The 22,106-nt window shown below is 41.0% G+C and overlaps 1 protein-coding gene across 2 annotated transcripts in view; it reads left to right on the forward strand.

Moving 5' to 3' along the window:
* arhgef40 (Rho guanine nucleotide exchange factor (GEF) 40) overlaps positions 1-22,106 on the forward strand; it is a 43,442-nt gene that overhangs the window by 18,495 nt on the left and 2,841 nt on the right. For both annotated transcript variants that reach the window (XM_046064423.1, XM_046064424.1), the window contains exons 8-26: positions 200-314; positions 973-1,066; positions 1,181-1,267; positions 2,213-2,329; positions 3,167-3,265; positions 3,427-3,578; positions 4,600-4,738; positions 5,225-5,344; positions 6,469-6,660; positions 6,780-7,310; positions 8,651-9,045; positions 9,466-9,715; positions 10,650-10,739; positions 12,134-12,340; positions 14,133-14,312; positions 14,636-14,816; positions 16,436-16,546; positions 19,014-19,123; positions 22,013-22,056. In XM_046064423.1, coding sequence (XP_045920379.1) covers positions 200-314; positions 973-1,066; positions 1,181-1,267; positions 2,213-2,329; positions 3,167-3,265; positions 3,427-3,578; positions 4,600-4,738; positions 5,225-5,344; positions 6,469-6,660; positions 6,780-7,310; positions 8,651-9,045; positions 9,466-9,715; positions 10,650-10,739; positions 12,134-12,340; positions 14,133-14,312; positions 14,636-14,816; positions 16,436-16,546; positions 19,014-19,123; positions 22,013-22,039 — 3,197 coding nt within the window. In that variant the 3' untranslated portion in view covers positions 22,040-22,056. The remainder of the gene's footprint in view (positions 1-199; positions 315-972; positions 1,067-1,180; positions 1,268-2,212; positions 2,330-3,166; positions 3,266-3,426; positions 3,579-4,599; positions 4,739-5,224; positions 5,345-6,468; positions 6,661-6,779; positions 7,311-8,650; positions 9,046-9,465; positions 9,716-10,649; positions 10,740-12,133; positions 12,341-14,132; positions 14,313-14,635; positions 14,817-16,435; positions 16,547-19,013; positions 19,124-22,012; positions 22,057-22,106) is intronic.

Raw genomic sequence — 22,106 nt, forward strand, 5'->3', positions numbered from 1 at the left:
TTTACTTCCTGCTTGCTTCCTCCAAATCATTATGTGTTAGTAGCTGCAAAACTTTGAAAATGATTGTCCCAATAGAAGTGGGTGTCACTCTCAGGCTTACAGTATACATACAAAGAAACCAATGTACCAGACTGACTGTAGTCTCAGCTGTCTGTTGGCCTTCCCACGTAATGCTTAACCTGATGCTTACCGACCACAGGCACAGTGGACAGGTTGGGGCGTGCTCTGGTTGTCACAGAGACAGATGCAACAGAAGAGAGTTTCTGTGAGGCGGAGATGGCCAGGGTCCTGTCGTGCTACCACAGAATCACTCGGTAAGGCTGTTTCAGACATCCCTTTGCAATGCGTTTCTACAGTAGATATTACCAAGGAATTATTATCCCCTTTAATACCATACAATGGTGTTATGTTGTGTCTAATTAACCCTCTGCTCATGCTCTGCTTTCATTCTCAAAAAAACTTTGTCTGTACTTATGCACCTTAAAATCTATGATCAGCTTGTTCTCTGATGTTTATATTTGGGCTTGTTTCATGTGTTACTTGTTACACTGCTCATTTACAAACCAGTTCACCCAAGAGCGCTTCATAATTTTATTCGCCTCAACTTGCCATTCGCTGACTTTGCCAAATAGAGCAAAAGGTTGGGCTAAGAAAATGCAGCATGGGCCTGAAAGCAGAGAAAACCATAACAAAATGCTTGAGCTTGCCAGTTTACCTGGCACACTTGTCTGTTGCTCTCAGCAAGTCTGAACAAATGTTCCAAAACAGGTTTGGGAAGAAATTATATCTTTGTAAAATATAGATGACCCCTTAACTGTCCTATGTAAAGTAATACAATTGGTTTAAATTAGTAGGCATCATTCATCTTAATTTTTAAATAGCAGGTGTCTCATTTTATAATAAAACACTTCTTTTCTAGTGACTGCTCTGGTTTTAACCCCACATTTACTTCTCTCCATCCATCCTCATCAGGCCTGCAGCCAAAGAAAAAGGTCTCACAGTGTTAATGGACAGCAGACGCTCTCCACCCTCCGCTCTCAGCCTCTCTGCACTTAAACTTTTCCAGGTGAGACAGAAAGTTCTTTAACCAAATGTTTGCTTCTGTGCTCTTATTTGTCTGTAGATGTGAAGTAGCTCAAGCACATGTGTTTCTGTGTGTGTGTGCTTTTGTGTGTTCCAGGTGTTGGTTCCTGGCGGTCTTGGATCTGTTCTGGTTTTGGTGGAAGAGCAGCAGGAGTCCCTTTCTCATAACCTGGAAGGAGCAGAGGTGAGCTCATACAAGTCACAAGTTTACAGATTATGATCCAGCACGCAAACAGCATAGCGTTGTTCAATTTCCTTTACTTCATTTAGTGTTATTTCTTTTATTTGCAAGTCTAAATAAAACACAGAACACCCACATTGAAAACTTGCCTGAACCACAATGATAAATGTGTGTTTGTGTGAAAACAGTAGTGAAATGAAAGTTCCTGAACCTCCATTGTCCTTCATCATATCAACAGGGATAACTGCTCATTTATAAAATGCAAAATGTTCATGAGGAAATAACATTTCATAAGCCACGCTTTGTTTCTGTTCCTTTCTAAAATTTGATGAATGTCTGATGCTGTTAGCTGGAGCGCACATTCACACTGTGCTTGAATCTAAATGAACCTTATTTCCATACATTTGGCACATCTAGAGTTTGCAAATAAGCCATTTTACCAGTAGCTCAGCTCATTGCTTTGCACTGATGAGAAGAGATCTTTCTTGCCATGTGGTTTATATTTCACCCTGACAGTGGTAAAACATTGCATGTTAAAGGGAAGCGCTGCTAGAAAAAACAGCTGTTGGAGCTGCACCACACATTCCTCGGTCTATTTTGTTGTTTCGGTAGTAATTGTTTTTATTTCCGCTGATAAATTAACAAATAAAGATGATGCAAGTGTAATAGTAGAACATGTTTCAGCCTTTTCAGCGCTTTCTTTTTTAAGAAAGCTAAAAAACAAATACAGGCCTTTGCATCAATCCCTCAGAATCAAGACAGAAGATTATTTAGAGTGCAAAATATTATCAGCTTTGTTAGGTCTATATTAAACAAGAGATATTTGTTAACAATAAAGCCCTTAGATAAGAGTTTATTTGCTCAAGTCTACAGCACGACCCCTCATATTAAATTTTTTTGCCAAATTATTTTTTTTTAATGTTCCCTTTCTTATCCTGTTCTGTTCAGGTCCACATAGTACGAGGAACCGGGGTACTTCAGCAATATGTAGACAAGCAACAGCTGCCCAAAGAGATGGACGGAGACTTCACCCACTGTCACCCAGACTGGCTGGTTTTTAGACTAGTGAGAAACTGTTTTTTTGGTCTATTTTGAAAAAAAGTAGATTTCCCTTTCTCTTTATTTTTTCCCTAAATTTCTTCATACTCCATGTTTTTTTTTCTCTATTTTTCATGGTGGATCCAACCAGTACCTCATTTCAGTCATCTATTTATATAGATATGCATAACTTTGCAAAATTATTCACATTTATATTATTTGTATGAATTGCATTTGTCGGCCATATATACAGCCTGACTTCTGTTTCATTTTCCGGTTCTAGTAACAGATAGAACTTATAGGTCTAGTATTGATTGACAGAAGTTTACATTAAGGTACAGAAAATCCCACTCGCATATAGATTCTGAGTACAGGACGTTTATTACTTGTTGGTAACTAGTGAGTTTTTCTTTTGTCAGGTTTAAAATATTACCAAGGAAAGTGAGAGAATAGAGTGGGAGAAAGTGAAGTTTGGAGAGGAGGAAGGACAGATAAGAGGATGTTGGCTGGAAAAAGTGGTTGTCTGGTGGTGGTCGATGATTTCTAAGATTTGTGATGAACTGGGTGTGGAGGATAAATCAAGTATAAGAAGGATCTTAAGTGGTCTTAATGGCTTTCCCCCAGACAGTTTATGTTGCTTTATCCAAACAGATGAAAACATTTTCCTATCCCCTGCACTTTCTCTGACCTCTCTCATGGACTTACATGGAAATGAAAGAAGGGACTTTGTGAAATGTCGTACACTAACCTGTGTCTGTTTCACTTGCTGTTTGTATTTTGAGTTAAGTTGATGGAATAATTAAAATGCTAATCTCAAAATCACTGATTCCACTCCTACTTCTTTACTCTTTTTTCCCCCTTCAGAGTCTAGAGAGTCTGACAGAGCGCTGTGAGAGTGCCCTCTCACTCCTAGGAGAAGCACTGCAGTCTATGGACACTGAGCCAATGCCAGACAACATCAAGGTACAGACGTCAAAGAGGATGCGCTTTTTACCCTTTCTGTATCAGTGATTTGATGACATGATAGTTATGTACCTGTCAGTCAGACCCTAAGTACAAATTTCACTATGTGCCGTTTGGTCACTGCCCACAGAAACATTAATGAAAACATTGCTCTTCTTCAGGCGGTTCCTCTGAGCATCGACAAACACAGACAGCTCATGGCGAGCGTCCTGGCCGACCAACGTTTGACTGAATTACAGCAAAGGGGCGGGGCCTGGCTCGCAGGACTGACCAATAGCGCATCTGGACTGGCACAGAAGTCACCAGACTGCAGGTACCTGAAACCTAGCATAACTACTAATGAACTTGAATGTTGGTGTTTTTGTGGTCCCTTTTGTTGTCATATTTATTTAATTCCCCTTCAAACCCTGCGGCTTGTTGTTGGGAATCAATCTACTCAAATTGACAAGTAGGACCAGACATGTGAATATAACCACTAACTCCACACAGAAGTATGGTAAATATAAAACCCTACATGTAGCAGAACACTGACCACAGTCAGTGAATGTACACCAAAGAAAGAATTGCTCAATATTATGAAAAGATGTGAAAGAAATTGTATTATAATATTCAGTATATGGACAATTTAAAGGAATATTTAAGACATTATTTACAATAGTAATGTGTGCATCTGCAAGAATATAGGCTTCTTCTTTTTATGATGCTTATGCACAGGCATATTGAAGTAGTGCTATTTTAAGTATAAAAGAATCATGACAAGCACAAATATTCTAATTGGGCAAATACTCAGACATGCAGAAACCACACTAGTCAAACGGCTTGGTCCAGAGGGGCAGAAAAGGAAGCTGCATGTCCTTTTAACTTCCCAGTTCTTGTGTTTGATTGAGGGATTTCTTTTTGTCAAGATGAGTTGTTGGTTGCCATCGTGAAAAACAAACAACTTTGTTTTCAGCCAAAACATCTAAACCAGCTGGATGAAGATAGGAATGTGAGTTTAATAGAGACAGAGCGTTACAGCTTGTTTGTTTGAGCCCAGCTACAGCTTAAAGATGATATAAAGAACGTTGTATTCGGAGCTGTTCTTCTTATGCAGTAATGAGTTTTGGCTCAGTCTGTACAAGAATGAGGCCAAATACAGGCGGATTGTTGATTTGATTCCTTTCTAGCCTGACAGTTGTCTGACTTTTTGTTTTTCACCATTTCTACCAGCCAAAATGTGTGATTTGGGGCTATGACAAGTTCTCACTGTCAATTTTCAAAAAGAGAAACCAAATTACCTCTCGCTTCTGTTCATCAGTGGTTGCCTGGTTGTTTGATTTTTTTTCCCCACTCAGGGCTGCCCTTGCTGCTACATCTAAACTCTATGACAGCGTGGATGACGCCCTCCATCGGCTCGTCCGAGTGTCCAACCAGAGAGGTCGTGACCTGGAGGCTCTGGGACGACTAGTGGGGCTGGTTGACAAACTGGAAAAGGTGTGTGAGGGAGGAAGACGATGAGTGTGGTTTTATTCCCATTTCAGAAACTCTGCGGCCTATTGCCTCTCCGGGATGTCATGAACAAACCTTCTGTATCAATTTAAAATCTGAGTTGTAAGCAATTTTTGTGTCCGGCATTGCACTCCACCCATCCTGACTCGTCCTCCCTGTTTCAAAGAGGGATTGCATAGAAACTCCCTGATTTGCTGGTGTTGTAGTGATTGCCGTATGTTTTCTCTAAAATATTCTTCTTCTCACTCTACTGCCTTGTCTTGCTCACTCACAGCACAACAAGACAGATATTACAGTGTCCAATGCAATACAATATGCTGGGGGAAAAAAAGAAATACCTGTTTTTTTCTACTTCATGTAGATGTCTCCACTCCACTGCGGGGTTTCTCTAGCCTCCCGTTGTCCCCCATGTACAGTGAATAGCTTGTGTCCTCCTCTCACCCCTCTCTCCCTCTCTGTCTTATACTACAGTGTGATAAGGAGATTGAGCAAGTCCAATCACAGCTGGAAGACTACAAGGACCCTCCTCTGTCCCTCAGCAGACTCTCACTCAAACAGCAGAAATTCAAGACATTCAAAGAAACAGCCAATGTGAGTGTGCGTCATTTTCAGAAATGACTATTTAAATGTAATTGGCTCACAATCACATAAATCTTAAAATTAAAGCCCCTATGTGCAGTATTTCAAAATTCCTTACATTGGCACTATTCAGTGTTAGTATCACTAATGACATGAGCACATAGTGGCTTTAAAGCTGTAAGATTTGAGAGAAGAATAAAACTTGTCTTTCTCTTACAAATAACAAGTTCAATTTCTAAGCAACCAAATGCACTTGTTCAGTTAAAACTGTCAGGGTTTTTCTGCTACAGCTTTCTCTTGGTCTAGTATGACCAGTAGCCTATCATGGCTAATGTTAGCTAATACAAGCGCATTTTGGATAGATGCGTATAACTTATACTACTGAGTCACTTTGCTTTCTTGATGACCACTGTTACGTGTTTTAGCTTTTACCATTATCTGTTCAGCAGATGTTACAGAGTGTGGCTTTATTCTTGTGTTTTTTTATAACAGGCCATTGCTTTTTCTCGCATCCGTAGCTATCTAGCAATGATGCGTGATGAGATAGCAAGTTACCTGAAGTGTATTGTTGAAAGGCGAAGTCCTGACATCACCTCTGTGAGCTACTGTTCTGCTAGCTTCTGTGACTCAATGCATAGAGAGTTTGTTCAACCAGTTAAATGCGGTTTCTCCTCCTGTCTATGAGAATGCTGTCTTCTGATGTTGTCTTTCCAATTTTTTTTTTATAATCTCTGCTGTAAAAGTTTGTCCCCCCTGTCTTGCTTTTGTTTACTGAGGCCCTCTAATGTTCTCTACTAAAAGAATTTAACCATCATCGTTATTCAAGGATTAGGAGTCCTATTAGCCCTGCAAGACCCCTCAGCTATATATGTTACTCTGAATTACTTACTGAAAGACTTTAAGAGTCAATTACTGAAATTTTAAAATGCAAACAAAAGTGTTTTGAGGGCAGTTTGGTGTTCGGTGGTATATTTGTGTCATTATTGTGCATACAGGCTAACGTAGTTTTGTTGGCTTATTCATGGCAGAGACATTTACCATCATTCCATTCCCGATTTCATGTCAAGCCTGTACAGTTAACATGGCAGTGTTTTTCCGTGCAAAGGCTTCACAGTGGATCTTCCTGAATCCTTTAGGAGCTGCACAGTGAGACTCTGTCAGTGCTCAGTGAGTTGGAGGGCTGGTGCGAGCTCGACTGGGCAGGCCTGAGCAATGTCCAGATCCGACTTCCTCCAGTCAGGGAGAAGCTGAGAGACATGTCCCACTGTCTGTCTGACTGCTGGACCACCCTGGATAACACGCAGAGGTTGCTGTCCACACTGACTGAGGTAATGCAGCACAGGAAGCCATCTGTTATGCACATAGGGGGTTATGATCACACGGAAATGGTTTCAAATCTTCCTAAGAGCAAATAACAGTCATCTTTTCTTTCCCTACTCCTGTGCAGGCCACCCAGTGGTGTGATGCAGTTTCCTCCACCTCGTCCTCCTCATCCCCTTCCTCCTCTGTTTCCACCTGCCCTCTCGCCTCCCTCCCTCCGATCCCCCCATCCCGTTTCCAGGATGCTCGTTCCTTAGCTATAGAGCTGGGTGGCGGGGCGCTCCTGGATCTCTGGACCCAGACAGTGGAGCGCTACCAGCGGACCGTAGCACAGGTTAAACCCCGGTTCCTCCAGTCTGACAGGGCCCAGAATCAGGGCCAGGGGAAGCCAAAGACGCCCTCTGCCAGCAGCCTGTGGGACCTGATGGGTCCTGAGGGAGAGGGCGACTGGGGACTGGGAGCTGGAGGAGGCGAAGGGGGGCTGCAGTCCTGGGGATCCCTGGCATCACTGTTCAGACCGCAGACCTGCTCCACACTGAAGATAGGAGAGGAGAAATGGAATAAGAAAGAGGGAACAGGAGGAGGAAGTGGAGGAGGAGCAGGCGGAGCTGGAGGAGGGAAGTTCCTGCAGAACCTCCTGAATCCTGCAAAGAAGAGTGTGAGTTTTAGCTCCATTTTGTATTCAATATCTGTCTTATTTGCTACAACATTAGTACTTAGGGCTGGGATATACGGCCAGAAATGTTCATTCGAGACCATAATTATCACAATAATTGTCAAGTCATTATTTCTTTCAGGTTTAAAGGCTGATTTGTGCCCCTAAATGAAAGAAATCAGATGGTTAATTGTGTTTTTAAACTTTTCTTAATGGTCAGAACATGACAAACAGTGGATCACGTCATAAATCTGAGGTAGAACATTCAAAACAATTATGATAAACTCCTTTTCAACAAAAATGCACGAGTAAAATTAAGCAAAATACTTTTTTTGTCCCTTTTCATGCATAATAAATACGTGTATAGACAAAATTAAGTACTAATTTGTTTGTGATTTAAATTAAATCAAACATTTATTGAACATTTGTTAAATTGTTATTGAGGAAAATTATCTTGCAGTAATTATCGTTATTGTTTTTTTGCCCAGCCTTGTTAGTACTATGTTACTACTTTTCTTTTCAGTTCTATTCTGCTGTTGTTTACATGTTCTTTTTTGAATTAGAAAAAAGTCAGTCAATATCAGACAGTTGTCATAATGTACTGATGTAAACTGAAACCACTGGCTGTCTGGAAGAAACTGCGATTTAATGATCTCTATAGTGAAACGAAATTGGTCAACCATCAGAGATTTTGCCATAATTTATAAGGAGCTTGCTATCTCTTAAACATGTCTAGGTGTATTAAGCTAAGCTGCAGTTCAATAAGCTGAAATACTTCATGGTAATACATCTGCTCATCCTCTTGTCATGTAAAACTCCAAATTTACAAGTAATTGTAGTCCATTAAAAAAAATCATCATTAAAGCTGCTGTTTCGTTGCTGTGATCTTTATTTTTACATTAATAATGCATCAAATTATTACTTGTATGTGAGTGGAGGTCACTCACATGCTCGTGGTGAGTAACCCAAAGAGAACAATCACCAAACTTTGCAGTTCCCCTCATCTTTGTCGAGCCTTTTAGTATCTTTCAGTTCTTTTTTTTGTTGTTTTGGTTCAGACTCACCACTCTCATCAGCTTTCAGCCACATCAAGCAGCTGTTGTAAAGTCTGATAAACCTACTGTAGTGTGTGCTACCTCGCCAGTACCAGCAGACAGATAAAGTTAGCAATCAGCTTGTGAAGATGGAGGAGCATTTAGCTAGCTGCTAAAGGACAGATGTTTCCCTCAGGAGTTGTTGCTGACCAAAACAGAGCTGAAAGTGATTATTGAACTTATCAAGGTGATAATTGTCAGTGTTATGTGTATAGTGTCATGTTTCTAACCATGTTTCTCACTTTATAGCCTACAGACGCCCCGCTCCCTCCCAAGCCCCCCAGGAAGCGCCACCCAAGCTTCGACCTACAGGCTCTTCTGGCTCCCCGCAGAGGCACGACCGCCCCTAAAGCCGAGTCCCCAGTGGGTGGACCGAACCGTAACTCCCCCATGTCCTGGCTGGGGAGACGGGCGTTAGCTGATCCAGTTATTACCACTAGCATGGCTGCAGCCATCCCTGGATGGGGCGGAGGAGGAGGAGGAGGAGGAGGAGGAGGAGGAGGAGGAGGAGGTGTGTTAATTCGAGGAGTAGAGGTCAGCAGCAAGGAGGTGGTTGACCACACAGGGTCACCACGGCAACACGTGCTGCTCGGGAGGACTGAGAGGGAGACGGGGACAGATAGGGCAGGTTCAACTGCACAGAGGTGTGTTGGTGTCATTTTAGCTTCTTCTTTCTTTTATTTTAATAACACGTTTTTCTTATGTATATTTTTTCTGCGTGGGAACTTGTGTGGGAGGCAATAAGTGGGAGAAGGTCCGAGTTAGCCGAGAGCTCCAAGTTTATAAATTACATTAAGAACAGGCCATGCTGAGATGAAAGGGTGAAGTGATTCATCCTTATGGAGATAATTTAAGTACAACTGAAGTCTGTTACAGAGTGATTTTATCAGTCAGCATGCAATCTCAGATCATTTTATCATTACTAACTGTTTGATCTCTTTCCATTGCTTACTGCTATCTTTGCTCCCACTTCCTCCTCCCTCCCACTTCTCTTTCTCCCACATTTGTTTCTGTTTTGCAAATTTACTTATCCATTTTCTTGCTCTCCTTATGATCCCGTCCAGTAAGCTGTACCTGCTCTGGTGTAGGATGTTGAGTTCAGAGAGGCAGTACGTGGCTGTCCTGAAAGGGGTAGAAGAGACATACCTCCCCTTACTGGAACTCTCAGACACACCGGCCTCCATCAAGGGGAAGGCAGACACCCTCTTCCCCAACTGGGCCAGCCTCAGCACCTTCCACTCGCAGAACCTACTCCCTGCTATGGAGGGCGCTCTCGTGCAGAGCTTGCTGCAACAGGACTGCTTCAGCAAATATGTAAGTTCATAGATGTAAGGTGAACGGTAAATGGACCTTATTCAATGCTGATTTAGACATAATTTTTCCTTACTGGGACCGCAGAGTAGTTTAAACTGTTTGAACCATAAGTCTCTAGCGTTTCTCATTTATGACCCCTTTTAAAACACAGTGGTTACTTGCAACTGCTCATCACAGATTCCATATGTCTATAACGTATGAACAGTCCATCCACAGATTGATTTTCCCATCTCAGATTATTTCATGTGGAGAATATTTAGAGGTCCGATGGGGTAAAACCGTCCAATATTTTATAAGAAATAAGAAATAAAGCAGAGAATCAAGAAAAGTATACAAATGTACACACTTCATATTCCTATGTCATTTAGAATCTTGCAGCCCCTCAGATTTATCCTAAGGCCCCTTGGGTTGTCCTGACCTCAGTTTGGATAACACCCATTATACAATAACTGTGCATTGCAGAGCCTCTTAAACATTTTTAATGTACTACTATTTAGATATTAGTACCCAAACTTCAAAAACGTGACTTACTTTGTTAGTTTTCCCTGAAAGACTGAAATGTAGTTTTACAGGGATAACTTTTTTAAGGAACTCATTGTACTTTATTGAAGATTTTCATTTACCTCTGGGCAGGAAAAGATGTTAACGTGGCAGCCCATGTTTTGTTGGACTCACTTTTGTGCTACATAAATCTGTGATAGGTAGTGTCAGACGTTTTAATATCGAAATTTGTAAACGTTATTCATGTAGCGCCATTCAAAACAGTAGTTATAATCTACTTTAAATGACCTGTTGTGTCTTCAACTCAGTTATTGCGTGATTGTTCAGATTAAATTCAATAAAAGAAGTAGAGCTTTGTCTATACAAAACACCAACTTTCCATATGTTCTCTCTTTTATTTTCCCTTGTTCCACATCTTTTTAATCACACACAGCGGGAGCAGTTTCTGCACTATTCCCACTTCATCAGGACTAAACCAGAACTGGACTCTCCACTGGTCACCCAGGCTGCTGACTTCTTTAAGGTAAGATTCATCATGTTACTGCTGTCGAATTAAATCCTTATATCAGCTTTTCTACTGTCAACTCATTCCAGTAAACATGCTTCAGCGCCCGGTTTTCTCACTGATGATCACACAATTCTGAATCTATACATTTAATAAGTGTGCCAGGGTCACACAATTCTTATTTGCTTATTTTCTTTTGAGAAAATCTTTTAAATCACAATGTGGGAATGTCATTATGAGTAATTTTGGAGCACATCACAAGCACAAACCAATTAAAGAGGTTTTATTCAACAGTGGCTGCAATTAAAAATGAGCTGTATACAGTAAAGCTAATTACATGTTTAATGTACACTAGAAAAGCCAATTAAAGGCGGATTATAGAGAAAGTAATTTGAGTTTGTAAGCTACAATTAACTAAAACGAATACATTGACAACATCACAAGATTACTATGAGGACTTTACAAGGAGAGATCACAGTGCTTAAGATCTCTGAGGCTACATTGAAGTTGTGAAGTGTTTCACACAGGAGCATTTCTAAGAAACCACCACCAGGAGGCGGTGTGAGTTCATGTCACATCCTGCAGCAGCTTGAACAAATCGTGGATTATGGCTGCAGGAGGGTTTTATTGTTACCGTGATGCTGATGGACATGAAAGTGGTGCTCAAGTTGAATGATGATGGTGATCATTTTGGGGGTTGTTATGACGATAAAGACAAGACCCAGAAGGAGAATGTGATTTCACAAAGGAGGAAACAACAGATCAAAATGTCATTGTGTTTGTACTGCATTTGTATTTTCCGACCAATAATGAATATCCTTTGTAACTTCAAGATAAAATGACCAAAACAATAACTCAATACAATAACCTGATTACACATGTCTCAAGTGGTAATTATAGCAGACCAAAAGAGCTCTTCACGAGACATAGATTACAAAAACATGTAAACACAGATTTCCACCAATTCCTGTTATCAAGTTCAACTTAAATGTAATTTAATCATCAACCAATAGTTGTACATCATAGGTATTGCTGATGCCCACAATCAGCTTAACCTAAAAAGTGTATTTAGTTATTGTAAGTCTTAACAAGACAAGTGAAAATTGATAAATTGGTGTCCAAAAAAAAAGTTGGAAAAAAATAAACTAAACTATATTTTTCTTTCTTTTTCACAACTTTTCACTTGTCAGTATACATTATAAAATGTTACACGTGAGAAAACCTATTTTCACATGTAAAGAGGAATTCATTTTCTGCATTTACAAAGGAGAAATTGTTCAAAAAGCAAGTGTAGTGAATTCAACTGGAGGTTTTCCTTTGACTTTAAGTCTGACATCATGACGCCGTAAGAGACAGTCAAGTCTGACATTTCCTTAACCCGCAACACCTCGCTTCTCTCCCCTCTCTCACAGTCCAAACTCCCCCAAGCCTCCCCCCTCTCCCCTTTGTCCTTCCCTCACTGTCTTCAGGCTCCCACTCAGAGATTGGAGCAGTACTGCGAGGCCCTGGAGGAGCTGGGAGGGATCAACCCCGCCTCTGACTCCGCCCTCTCCATCTTGAGACACGCCCAGCGGCACGGGGAGGACCTCAGGGCCAGCGACCTTGTCGTCGGATGTCCGGTGAGAATGCCTGTCCCAGTTTATGACTCTGCAACTGTGAATCAAGTCCCACTTTCTTTTCTTAGACAGAAAGAAACAAAGTCATCTTGGTGAGGTCAGGCAGCTGAAAGAGATGGAAGTGTTTAGCACTTCTGCATTTATTATCTAGAGTTCATTATTTACATTTGTTTTTAAAAAAAGTGATTTTATTAGTATTTATTTTTAATATAATCAAGAACAAACACTCCTTAGGTTAACCATGTTTTAAATGTACTTAAAATAGTATCTGTGGGACTCCCAAGAGCAGAAGTTAATTTGCATTTCTCCAGTTTCTCAAGTTTATTGTGATCAGTGCCGTCTTGCATTAGGAAACATGACAACTGTGGAGTGTGTGCATGAAATGAAAATCTGAACTTAAAACAATGAAATAGTCTCTCAAAAATAGAGGAAAAGTAGCAAATAAAAGAAAATGAAAAGATTTTTTTTTTCTTCAGACAGACCACTAGGAAAACGCTTCTCTTGCTCTGCCACTCCTGCAGTTATTATGGATGTAAAATAAAAATTAAAAAACACAGCATTAACCTCTACCAAAAAGTCAGAAAACACCACATCCACTTGCCCCATATTGTGATACTATGGATCATTCAGAGCTAGTCGTGACAAACGTTCGACTCCCACACACACACACACGCACACACACACACTACCCTCTGCTCCCCCTTTCAAGTGATGGGAGAGATTACGACAGCACAAACACTCCCATTGAGCTACTTCAAAATCGCGCTGCAAAAGCTGTCCAAACAAAAAGACCCTAAGTGTGTGTGCGTAGGTGGGTGTGGACGTGGGTGTTCATAAAGTGTGTGAAGCATCACTTACATCCTGATTCACACGTCACCACAGGTTTAAAAATAAAAATGTTGTGTGACTGGCTGCTGGTAAATGATCAGTCCTTTTAATTTTATTGGCAGAGCAGTTACGGTTGAGACATGTTTATGTACATTTATGTTGCCCCTTTTGCTGTTTGTTTGTGTCTTTGCAAGTAGAGTCTAGTTTAAAGTCCTTAAGGAGCGTTACGTAAGATTTGACTTTTATCAACCTCTGTCTGCCTCTGGTAGGAGTTGCAACAACATCTCTCTTTTAACCCTGTAATTGGTATGAACAAAAAAGCCACTTTTTTTTATTTTTTTTTTTACAAAAGACATGAGTCAGCCGGCCAATTAGAGGAAAGATCCAACAGAAAGAAAGCATCCTTGTGAATAGGGAATTCAGTATGTCACCATGCAAGGCACTCTAATAACAACACTGCTTTGTCCTTGTCTTTATTGACTTGAGAATAAAGCTTTTCAGTCTTTGGAGCTGAAATGTCTTGCCACTCCAAATCGAACATTTGAGTATGTGAAGGAGCGAAGGGGTGAGATTTTGCTCCAAAACAGAGAACAGACCAGAATGCAAGTGTTTAAAGCCCCCCGAAAAAGAGCTCTGGTCATGTAATAAAGGTGTCAATAACTTCATGAAGACTTTCAGATTCAACACGAAGATAAGAATCCTAATCTGGCCTTTTACAAGATTTTGTCACCTGTTTCAAGAAAATTAAATTAAACTGGATTGAAAAAAAGTGAAACATTTCAACCCACTGGCAAGGATGGCAAGATGTTAAAACTCAATTTAAGGCTAAATGGCCTCATAAGATAGATGGATAGAAATTAAGATGGTATCTTTCACAGATAAAGGCCCTGGGCCTGGGCCTCAGGCCAAGATAAGTGAATTCTAACGTGTGTGCGTGTGTGTGTTTGTGTACTATGTGTGATTTGAGATCCCAGTGGCGGAGCGCGGCGAGCTGGTGCGGCAGGGCGAGCTGACAGTGTGCGGGGGAGCTCGGAGGAAGCGGGCGGGCGTGAGGAACGTTTTCCTTTACCAGCACGTCGTCATCTTCACCAAACAAAAGAGCCCCGGCTTGGGACGCATCACCTACAGCTACAAACACAGCATCAAGGTTTAGAGCCCACATACACACACGGTCTATACTCTTTTTACTATCTTACTCTCTCCCGAGCGCTCTGTGTTTGAAGAGTTTTGAGAGGAAAATCCACTTTTTGTGTTGATTAAACTGAAAGCAAACTACAACAAACTGAGTCTGAGGTGCTTACATTTCTTTATTCTTTATTATTTTATTATCTTTATATATATCTTACATTGTTTGGCAAGACACTGACGACAAGACAGGAATCTTGTCTTAGTTTTTTTATTCCCTTCCATTCTCTCTACTCTTTTCCAGTCCATCTTGACTTTAACATTTCCGCCCTTTTCTCCCTGCAGACGGGTGAGATGGGTCTGACTCAGAGCGTGGGTGAGGAGGGTATGAAGTTTGAAGTTTGGGTCCGACAGGCCCCTCGAACCAGAGACTGCATCACGCTGCAGGCGAAGGACAGGGAAGACAGGGTGGCCTGGACTCATGACATTGCCCACCTGCTGTGGACACACGCCATCAACAACACAGGTACAGGCTGACCTTTGACCCCAGAGGCCTCAACTTTTAACTCTCCTTTGAAAATTTTAAAAATCCCTTATTGACTTAAAATCTACACAAAACTTGTACGGAGCTCCAAGTGGTATTTCACAATTGAAGAAGTGTTGAGATAATAAGTGAAAGGGAAAAATTTGGGGAGTACTTCTACATATATGTATGAAGTTGAATAGAGCCTTTTCTGGCTCCAAAGAAAGTCTGATATACTTACTCAAGTGACGAAACTTGACGTAACTTATCTCTGCTTGAAGCTAGCAGCTTGATGCTATATTTGGCGCTACTAGTATAACACACCTGATTCTTTTGAGTTGCATTGTGGGTAATGTAGACGGCAGGTTTTGACAAGGAAAAAAAAAATGTGTTAAAAAAAAAAAAGACATTCTTCTGATCCTGCTGCATCAGTTTTTATCTTCTTTTTAAACTGTACGTTATGAGTCCGACATTGTTTTTGGAGTGCAGCGCTAAATTGGTAGAGTACTCTTTAAGTCAATGGAAGTAATAATAAATTTACTTTGCAAATTTTTTCTCAAATCGCCCATATTTTTGTCTGTTTTGGGAGTTGTCTTGATCTTCATTTTCCCGGACACAATCCCAGCATGCACGGGGTATGAAGCAGGAAAAAATCCTGAACAAGTGGCCGCTCAGCCCTCCCTTTGCAAGCACGTAGGAGAAGCTACGGTGGCCGACACGCTCTGTCAGCTCTTGTGCTAAATTATATGTATGGTCTTCCATTTGTTCAAATTTCACTTCTCGTCTTCCTTCTAATAAACCCATTGACTACTACTACTACGCGCTCTGAAGAGGTTGTGCTACTGTAGAAACATGGCGGCACAACAGGACCCGTGGCGTACGTAGATAGAAATGGTTCATTCTAAGATAACAAAAACATACCGGTTCATTATGTAAGGTCTTTATAAACCACTGAAAACTAACGTCGTAACTTGGACAAGATGTGAAATTATGGCCCATAACATTGTGCAGGGGGTTGTTTTGGTTAGTGGCTTGGGCTTTCAGTTATTGTTTTTTTTAAATATTTGTTAGAAAGGAGCAAAAGAGCAACTTCCTCTCAAATTTCTCTCCTTCATAACTTTACCGGGGCTGATAATTCCATTTCCTAAATAGTAGAGAACACATAGAAACACCAGTACCAGTCAATACCAGTTCAGTCTGTTGTTTGATAGTTTTTTTCTTTGCCCGGCTTTGTAAGCACAAGGAACCGTTGGCTATCATGTGTCATATGCACCTCCTTGTATCCATAAAACCTGTGCCTCGGGATCGCGCTCTGTAGTTGTTTCAGATTACAGTATCAGACTGGATAAGATACACTGCAGCTGGCACTCATGAGGCACCGTTACTTGGCTTTCAAACAGCATTGTTCTCATGCACCCAAGCAAACAACAAACAGTATTTTCCCAGATAGACTGAGTTTTTGCCCCATTACACCTGTGTTTTCCTGAATAGTCATTATACTACAGTGTGCTTCATATAAGAACATCTTGCAAAAACAATGTACATCATGAGGTTTCTGTAAAGAATTGTATTGTTTTTTTATGACTTGACTTTATGACTTCTATGATCTCTTTTTCTCGCAGAGTTGTGTCTGAAGGAGTCACTCTGCATGGGAATTTCCAGTAAGTTGCTGCTGGACGCGACAGGAACTCCAAGCTCAGAGCTGGACTCCATCTACAGTCTTAATGACAGAGGTAGGCAAAAAAGGGAATACATCTGTAATACTTGCTACAGGTACTAGAAGCACTGTGCTCTTAGGGAAATTGTGCAGGAAGAAAAGCATTTGCATTAAAGATTTGAATAGGTAGTGTTTTTTTCCAATTTTCCCAATTTGAATTCCTTAAGGAAAACCCCACTTTGTGCGGTAGAGTAATAAACAGATTTCAGTTCTGTGTCGAGTTTTTATTTGAAATCCTGCACATCCTCTTCTCACCTTACAAATATAGAAAGTCTAAACTGTTTTTCAGTTGAAACTGTGGCTTCAAGAAATCAGTCAGGTTTGTGACCAGATTGGATTACTGGATAGTTCAGATGTGCTTTCTGAGCTGAAAGTGATGTGGCCCCGAGATTACAGACAGGAAACAAAACGGTGTATCTCCCCATGTGACAAGGTAGCAACGTGGTACATGTTTTTATTTCAATCTCTTGCCCCCGGGCTATTCTATGAATTTTTGATATTTGTCTCTCACTGAGAAATTCTGAGGAGCTGGGATGTGCCTGCAGAGAATATGTAGCGCAGTCAAAGATTTTGGCTATGGAAACACATTTTACTTCTGCTATGATCAAATCCCATCACATCCTATGTCTCCCTTAGACTGTGGCTTTGTCATCCTACACAGTATCCATAAACGACAGATATTAAAGGAAGGACTGCTGTGCACTGTTTAAGACAGCATTTTCAGCTTTATCTCGCATTTCCTGTATTTGTTTCTGTAGGGCCGGGTGATAATTAAAACATGATTGTTTATTGACTTTCAGCAGGATCATATTTACAGATCATGTTATCACTCCATAGATTCCGGTTTAATAACTCTGATCATGCAGTAATTAAAGTAGCATTATTACTCATTAAATGCAGAACATGGAGGAACATGTTTGCTTTGAATTGTGTGATTTTGATTGTGGTTTCTTTGTAGTCACATATATCGATAGTGGACAATTTCTATGAAGCACTATTAATTGTTTTTTTCAGGCTGCTCGGTAGCAGGGGAACAAGCTGTAAACTCAACACTGACTTATTATTTCTTTATTTACTCATTTCTTTATTTGACAGGGACTGTGCACAGCTTCCTAGCTGTACCAGAGTTAGCTACAAGCTATGTTATATTTGTAATCCTTGGGCAGGAAACAGAGAATAACATCTCTGTTATAAAGTTAATATGGCAAATGCATTAACAAATAGTTACCTAGTTACACATCCAGCAGACACAGAGTAACATTTGCATTAATTTGAAGTTTATGGCCACAATATTAGTCCAATATTCACTCTCCTTTTAGCTCTGTTTCTGGACTTCACCAACTCCTGAGAAAAATATCTAACTATGTACCTGCTAAATGTTGCACTATGTTCACAAGCTAGTTGCTAACGTTGTCTGTCTGCTGTTTGGTGCCGGGCAGGTAAGAGGGATTTGTAAAAACAAAAACACTGGGCTGAAAGATGCTAAAAACACTCTGTACAGCTGAGGGCAATGTTGTTGGGTGATAATTATCTCTTGGAACACCACTGCGAGTGATCCCTTACACATTACACATAGACATATCTGCTGTTCTAATAAAAGTGCTACTTTAATATTAAAGGATTTTGATTATTCCTATGTAGATAACTGGTCAAATATTGAGATATTTCCTGAGTGGCTGCAATGTAGTTTGGTCGCAGAAGTCCATTAGGCAATCCTAAACTTCTGTATCTGTTCAATGTTCATGGTATGAATTAAGCTAAATCTACCAATTCTATGAAAAATGTTTAATGGTATCAGCAACATTAGCACACTCTCCATGTGAGGTGGGTTGAAGGGAAGTAGCAGTTTCAGTCTTATTCACAAAATAATACCTGGAATACACATTATAAATTGATGCTGTATAATTATATTGCAACATCTGAGAGTGGTGTTTCCCTTTAAGAAACATGGCCCTTCCACAGGGTTAAAACATAAAATATTGAAATAAAAACACACAATCTGAAATGTAATTCTTCACATTCCAGACCCACCATCCAGTCTCCAAAGGCCGCTGTTGCCCTAGAGCCAAAGTGATTTCCCATTCATCGCTCAGTGTAATGCACATACTGCTCACCAGGTGTCTCATTGAGTGCAGCAGCTCAGGATTTCAATGCATGAATTGTCCTCCGGGACTGAACTCAGTGTTAGAAATTCATTGAACAGGATGAGAAAAATGCCTTCTCTCTCTGGCTCCTCTCTCTGACAAGAAAACATTGCGACACAATTATTTGTGCATTATAGTGCATACACACAATGCTAATGTAAATGGCAAACAATCCATGCATGAAAATCACGCCTGCATGCAGGATGCTATCATTATCTGAACTCCACTACCCAGAGCAAAATATATATTTTAAGTGTGTCTAACACCAGCTGAATTTACTGTGTTTTATACTATGTGTTAACCTATAAGGACCTCTTTCACACACCGTCTGTCCTTTAGTCCACAGTAGCTGCTCAGACTCCTCCTCTGTTGGCAGTCAGAAGGAGGGGGGATCCCCGGCATCTGGGAGGGACCCCAGGAGAAGCTCTGGATCAACAAGTTACTCACAGGTGGGGTCACAGTGTACCCACATAACACACACTCCAGTGATTCGAAAGTGGATGAAAAAAAATGCATTAGCAGAAATCTCACTAGCAAGGACCACACCACCAACAGATGCATTCAAATGATTAATTAATGGAACAAAAAGATTGTGTGCGAGGCTTGGACAGCTTTTGTTTGGTACCACTCATAACCCTATACGGAGAGGAAGAAGGGGGTAGGGTGCAGAATATGAGAGCGAAGAAGAGGAGATGTGTTATGTGGTTATTTATGGAAATGATGGAAGTGGTATAATTGAGGTGTGGCCCTGCTCCTGAAACTCTGCCAGAGAGCTCCAATAATCAACACTTCATATAGATATGAAATGTGAGGAATGTTAACAGATGAAGGAAGGTTGGGGGTTTTCTTTTCTTTCCCATTAAAATCAAGCCTTTTTTCCAATTCCAGAAGGTTTTCCAGGAATCTTTTTAAGGAACTTTACCTGCATTTCCCCATAAATCCCTGATAGGACTTTCTGATGGCCCAGCAACTATTAGGGTGGAGTTTGCAATGCTAAACATGTGTAACGACAAGCCTTAAGACTGCTAATGCATACCACATTTTTCTAACCACATGCTGTGGGTGTCACTTGTATCAGTTCAGTCAGCCAACTCAGGGAATGGATTATTTTGTCAATGTACAATATGTACAGCGTTGATATTTGGCAACAAGCCTCTGATTTTCTCACTCCCGGAGCACCAAACATACCAATGATATTAACTTTCCTTGTGGGAGAACGCAGATTCACAGCCTACAGGTGGATGGTGTGGTGGAGTGGTGCTTATGAAATGCTGAATGAACAGCAGCCACACCGTCAGGCCAACAGTAGCCGTAAACGCCAGCTTTGCTTTCAAGCTCTGATTCTGTTGCTCTCCCAATATGGCACAGCAGGAATTGGGGAGTGATTATACTAACTTCCCTTGTAGCAGAATCTGAGTCTACAGGTGGATTCTGTGGTGGAGTGGTGCATTATGATATGCTGTATGAACAGGAGACACAATGTCATTAAAAAGAAGTGGCGGTAAAAGACAGCAAGGATTTCAGGTGAGCAGTGAGGCAGCAAGAAAGTAAGCTGAGAACTGAAGTACACACAGTTGCGGTTAGAGAAGCACAGCATGTAAATGTGAACAAGGTAGAAGGCTTTGCTTTGACGGTATTTTTTTCCCTGCGCCAACCCATCTAAAAACAAGTAAGAGTAAAAAGAGTGGGCCTCTGAGACAAAGAGTAAATGAGAGAAGCAAAACTCACAACAATTTTGTTTTCAATGTGGATAAAAAAATAAAAATGACTTTCCCTTTCAACTTTAGTCAACTTTAACTGTTGGCCAGTACTGTAACAAGTCCACAGCAGTCTGTGTTGTTGTCATGGTTTGGGGCAGGCCTGGCCACTATGGAAATAAGTTATTTTAACTTCTGGTGATTTTATCCTCACAGCAAGAAGGTCAGAGGTTCGAACCTTGGCCTTTCTGTGTGCAGTTTGCATGATCTCCCCATGTCTGCGTGGGTTCTCTCCGTGTGCTCCGGCTTTCTCCCACAGTCTAAAGACATGCAGGCTAGGTTAATTGGTGACTCCAGAGGTTGTTTTGTTCCTCTGTGGCCTACGATGGACTGGCAACCTGTCCATGGTATACCTCGTCTCTCGCCCAATGTCAACTGGGATTGGCTCCAGCCCCCCGTGACCCTGCACGGATAATCAGTTATAGATAATGGATAGATGGATTTTATCCTGTGGCACAGTTCAGTTTTATGTACAACACTTTGTCTGTTTTACAGTTTGTTCTATTCTGTTAGTTTTGTGTTTCTGCTTGTCCATTGGTTGTCTAATGACAGAATCATGCCAAACCCCATAAACACATAGCAGGAGGGTTAGGTGTTAAGATGCTGACCATGAACCGCAACATGCCCGGTTCATTTCCGGCTGTTCTCCATCTCTCTCTCTCTCTCTCTCTCATTTCATTTCATGTCTCTGATATTTCTGTCTAATGAAGGCAAAAATATGCAAGAACTCTTAATAGTATCATCCACCTCTGCAAGTATTTTTTCAAGAGTGTTTGCCTCCATTCGATAGCAGATAGCAAGGTGACAAGGAATGGGGGTGAAGAGAAAATAGGCATGGCATGCAACAAATGTTCCCAGCTGGACTCAAACCGGAGATGTTGCAATCACATGGTCAGGGTCTTAGACCCCAGAGGCCTGAAATCTGTCATTGTCTGCTCTTTTAGCAGTAATTTGCCTCCATGCATGGTTATTTTTCTTTAGGGTGAGTGCATTCATAAGCCCATTTGGGTGTTTTTACAGTTTTTCCAGCACTATGAGTTTTCTCATGTGTTTTTCCTTTCAAACTAAACGTCTTTGTTATTTTTGCAAAACAGAAAACACATCTTATATGTTCCTCAGCTGCTGTGAAAAGGCAGCCATTTGTATGTGACCTACTGTATGTCGGATATCCACCAAACAGCAACAGCATTTCTATATGTTAGTCAAGTGAAGATAGTGTGCATCCTCTTAGCTGTAAGGAAACAGCACTACCTGCCATCTCCATAGTTTAAATGAATTTGCTCTGTGCACACACACACACACACAGACAGACAAACACACACACATTCTCTCAATCTCCTTATCTAGCAAACAGAATATGACAGATTGGCAAACAGACTGCGCTGAGAACAGATTGACAGACAGACGGACACACGCAGCACAAACAGATAGGGCAAACACACAGACAGCGATATGCACATATTCAACAACAGAGGGGGGATTGCCGATTGTGCCCACCTACATACACACTTTGGCATGCCTGCACACTGTAGCGCAGAATAAAAAAATGTTACTGATTCTTGTTTTTTCTCCCCTTCTCAGAGTCAGTCTCCCTCTACAGCTGTGTAACTGCCATCTCAATAAGAGTAAGTTAGTGCGTTTATCATGTTTCTTTCATCTTTCTTTCTCTCTGTTG

Source organism: Micropterus dolomieu, linkage group LG12 (assembly GCF_021292245.1).
Source record: "Micropterus dolomieu isolate WLL.071019.BEF.003 ecotype Adirondacks linkage group LG12, ASM2129224v1, whole genome shotgun sequence".
NCBI lineage: Eukaryota > Metazoa > Chordata > Actinopteri > Centrarchiformes > Centrarchidae > Micropterus > Micropterus dolomieu.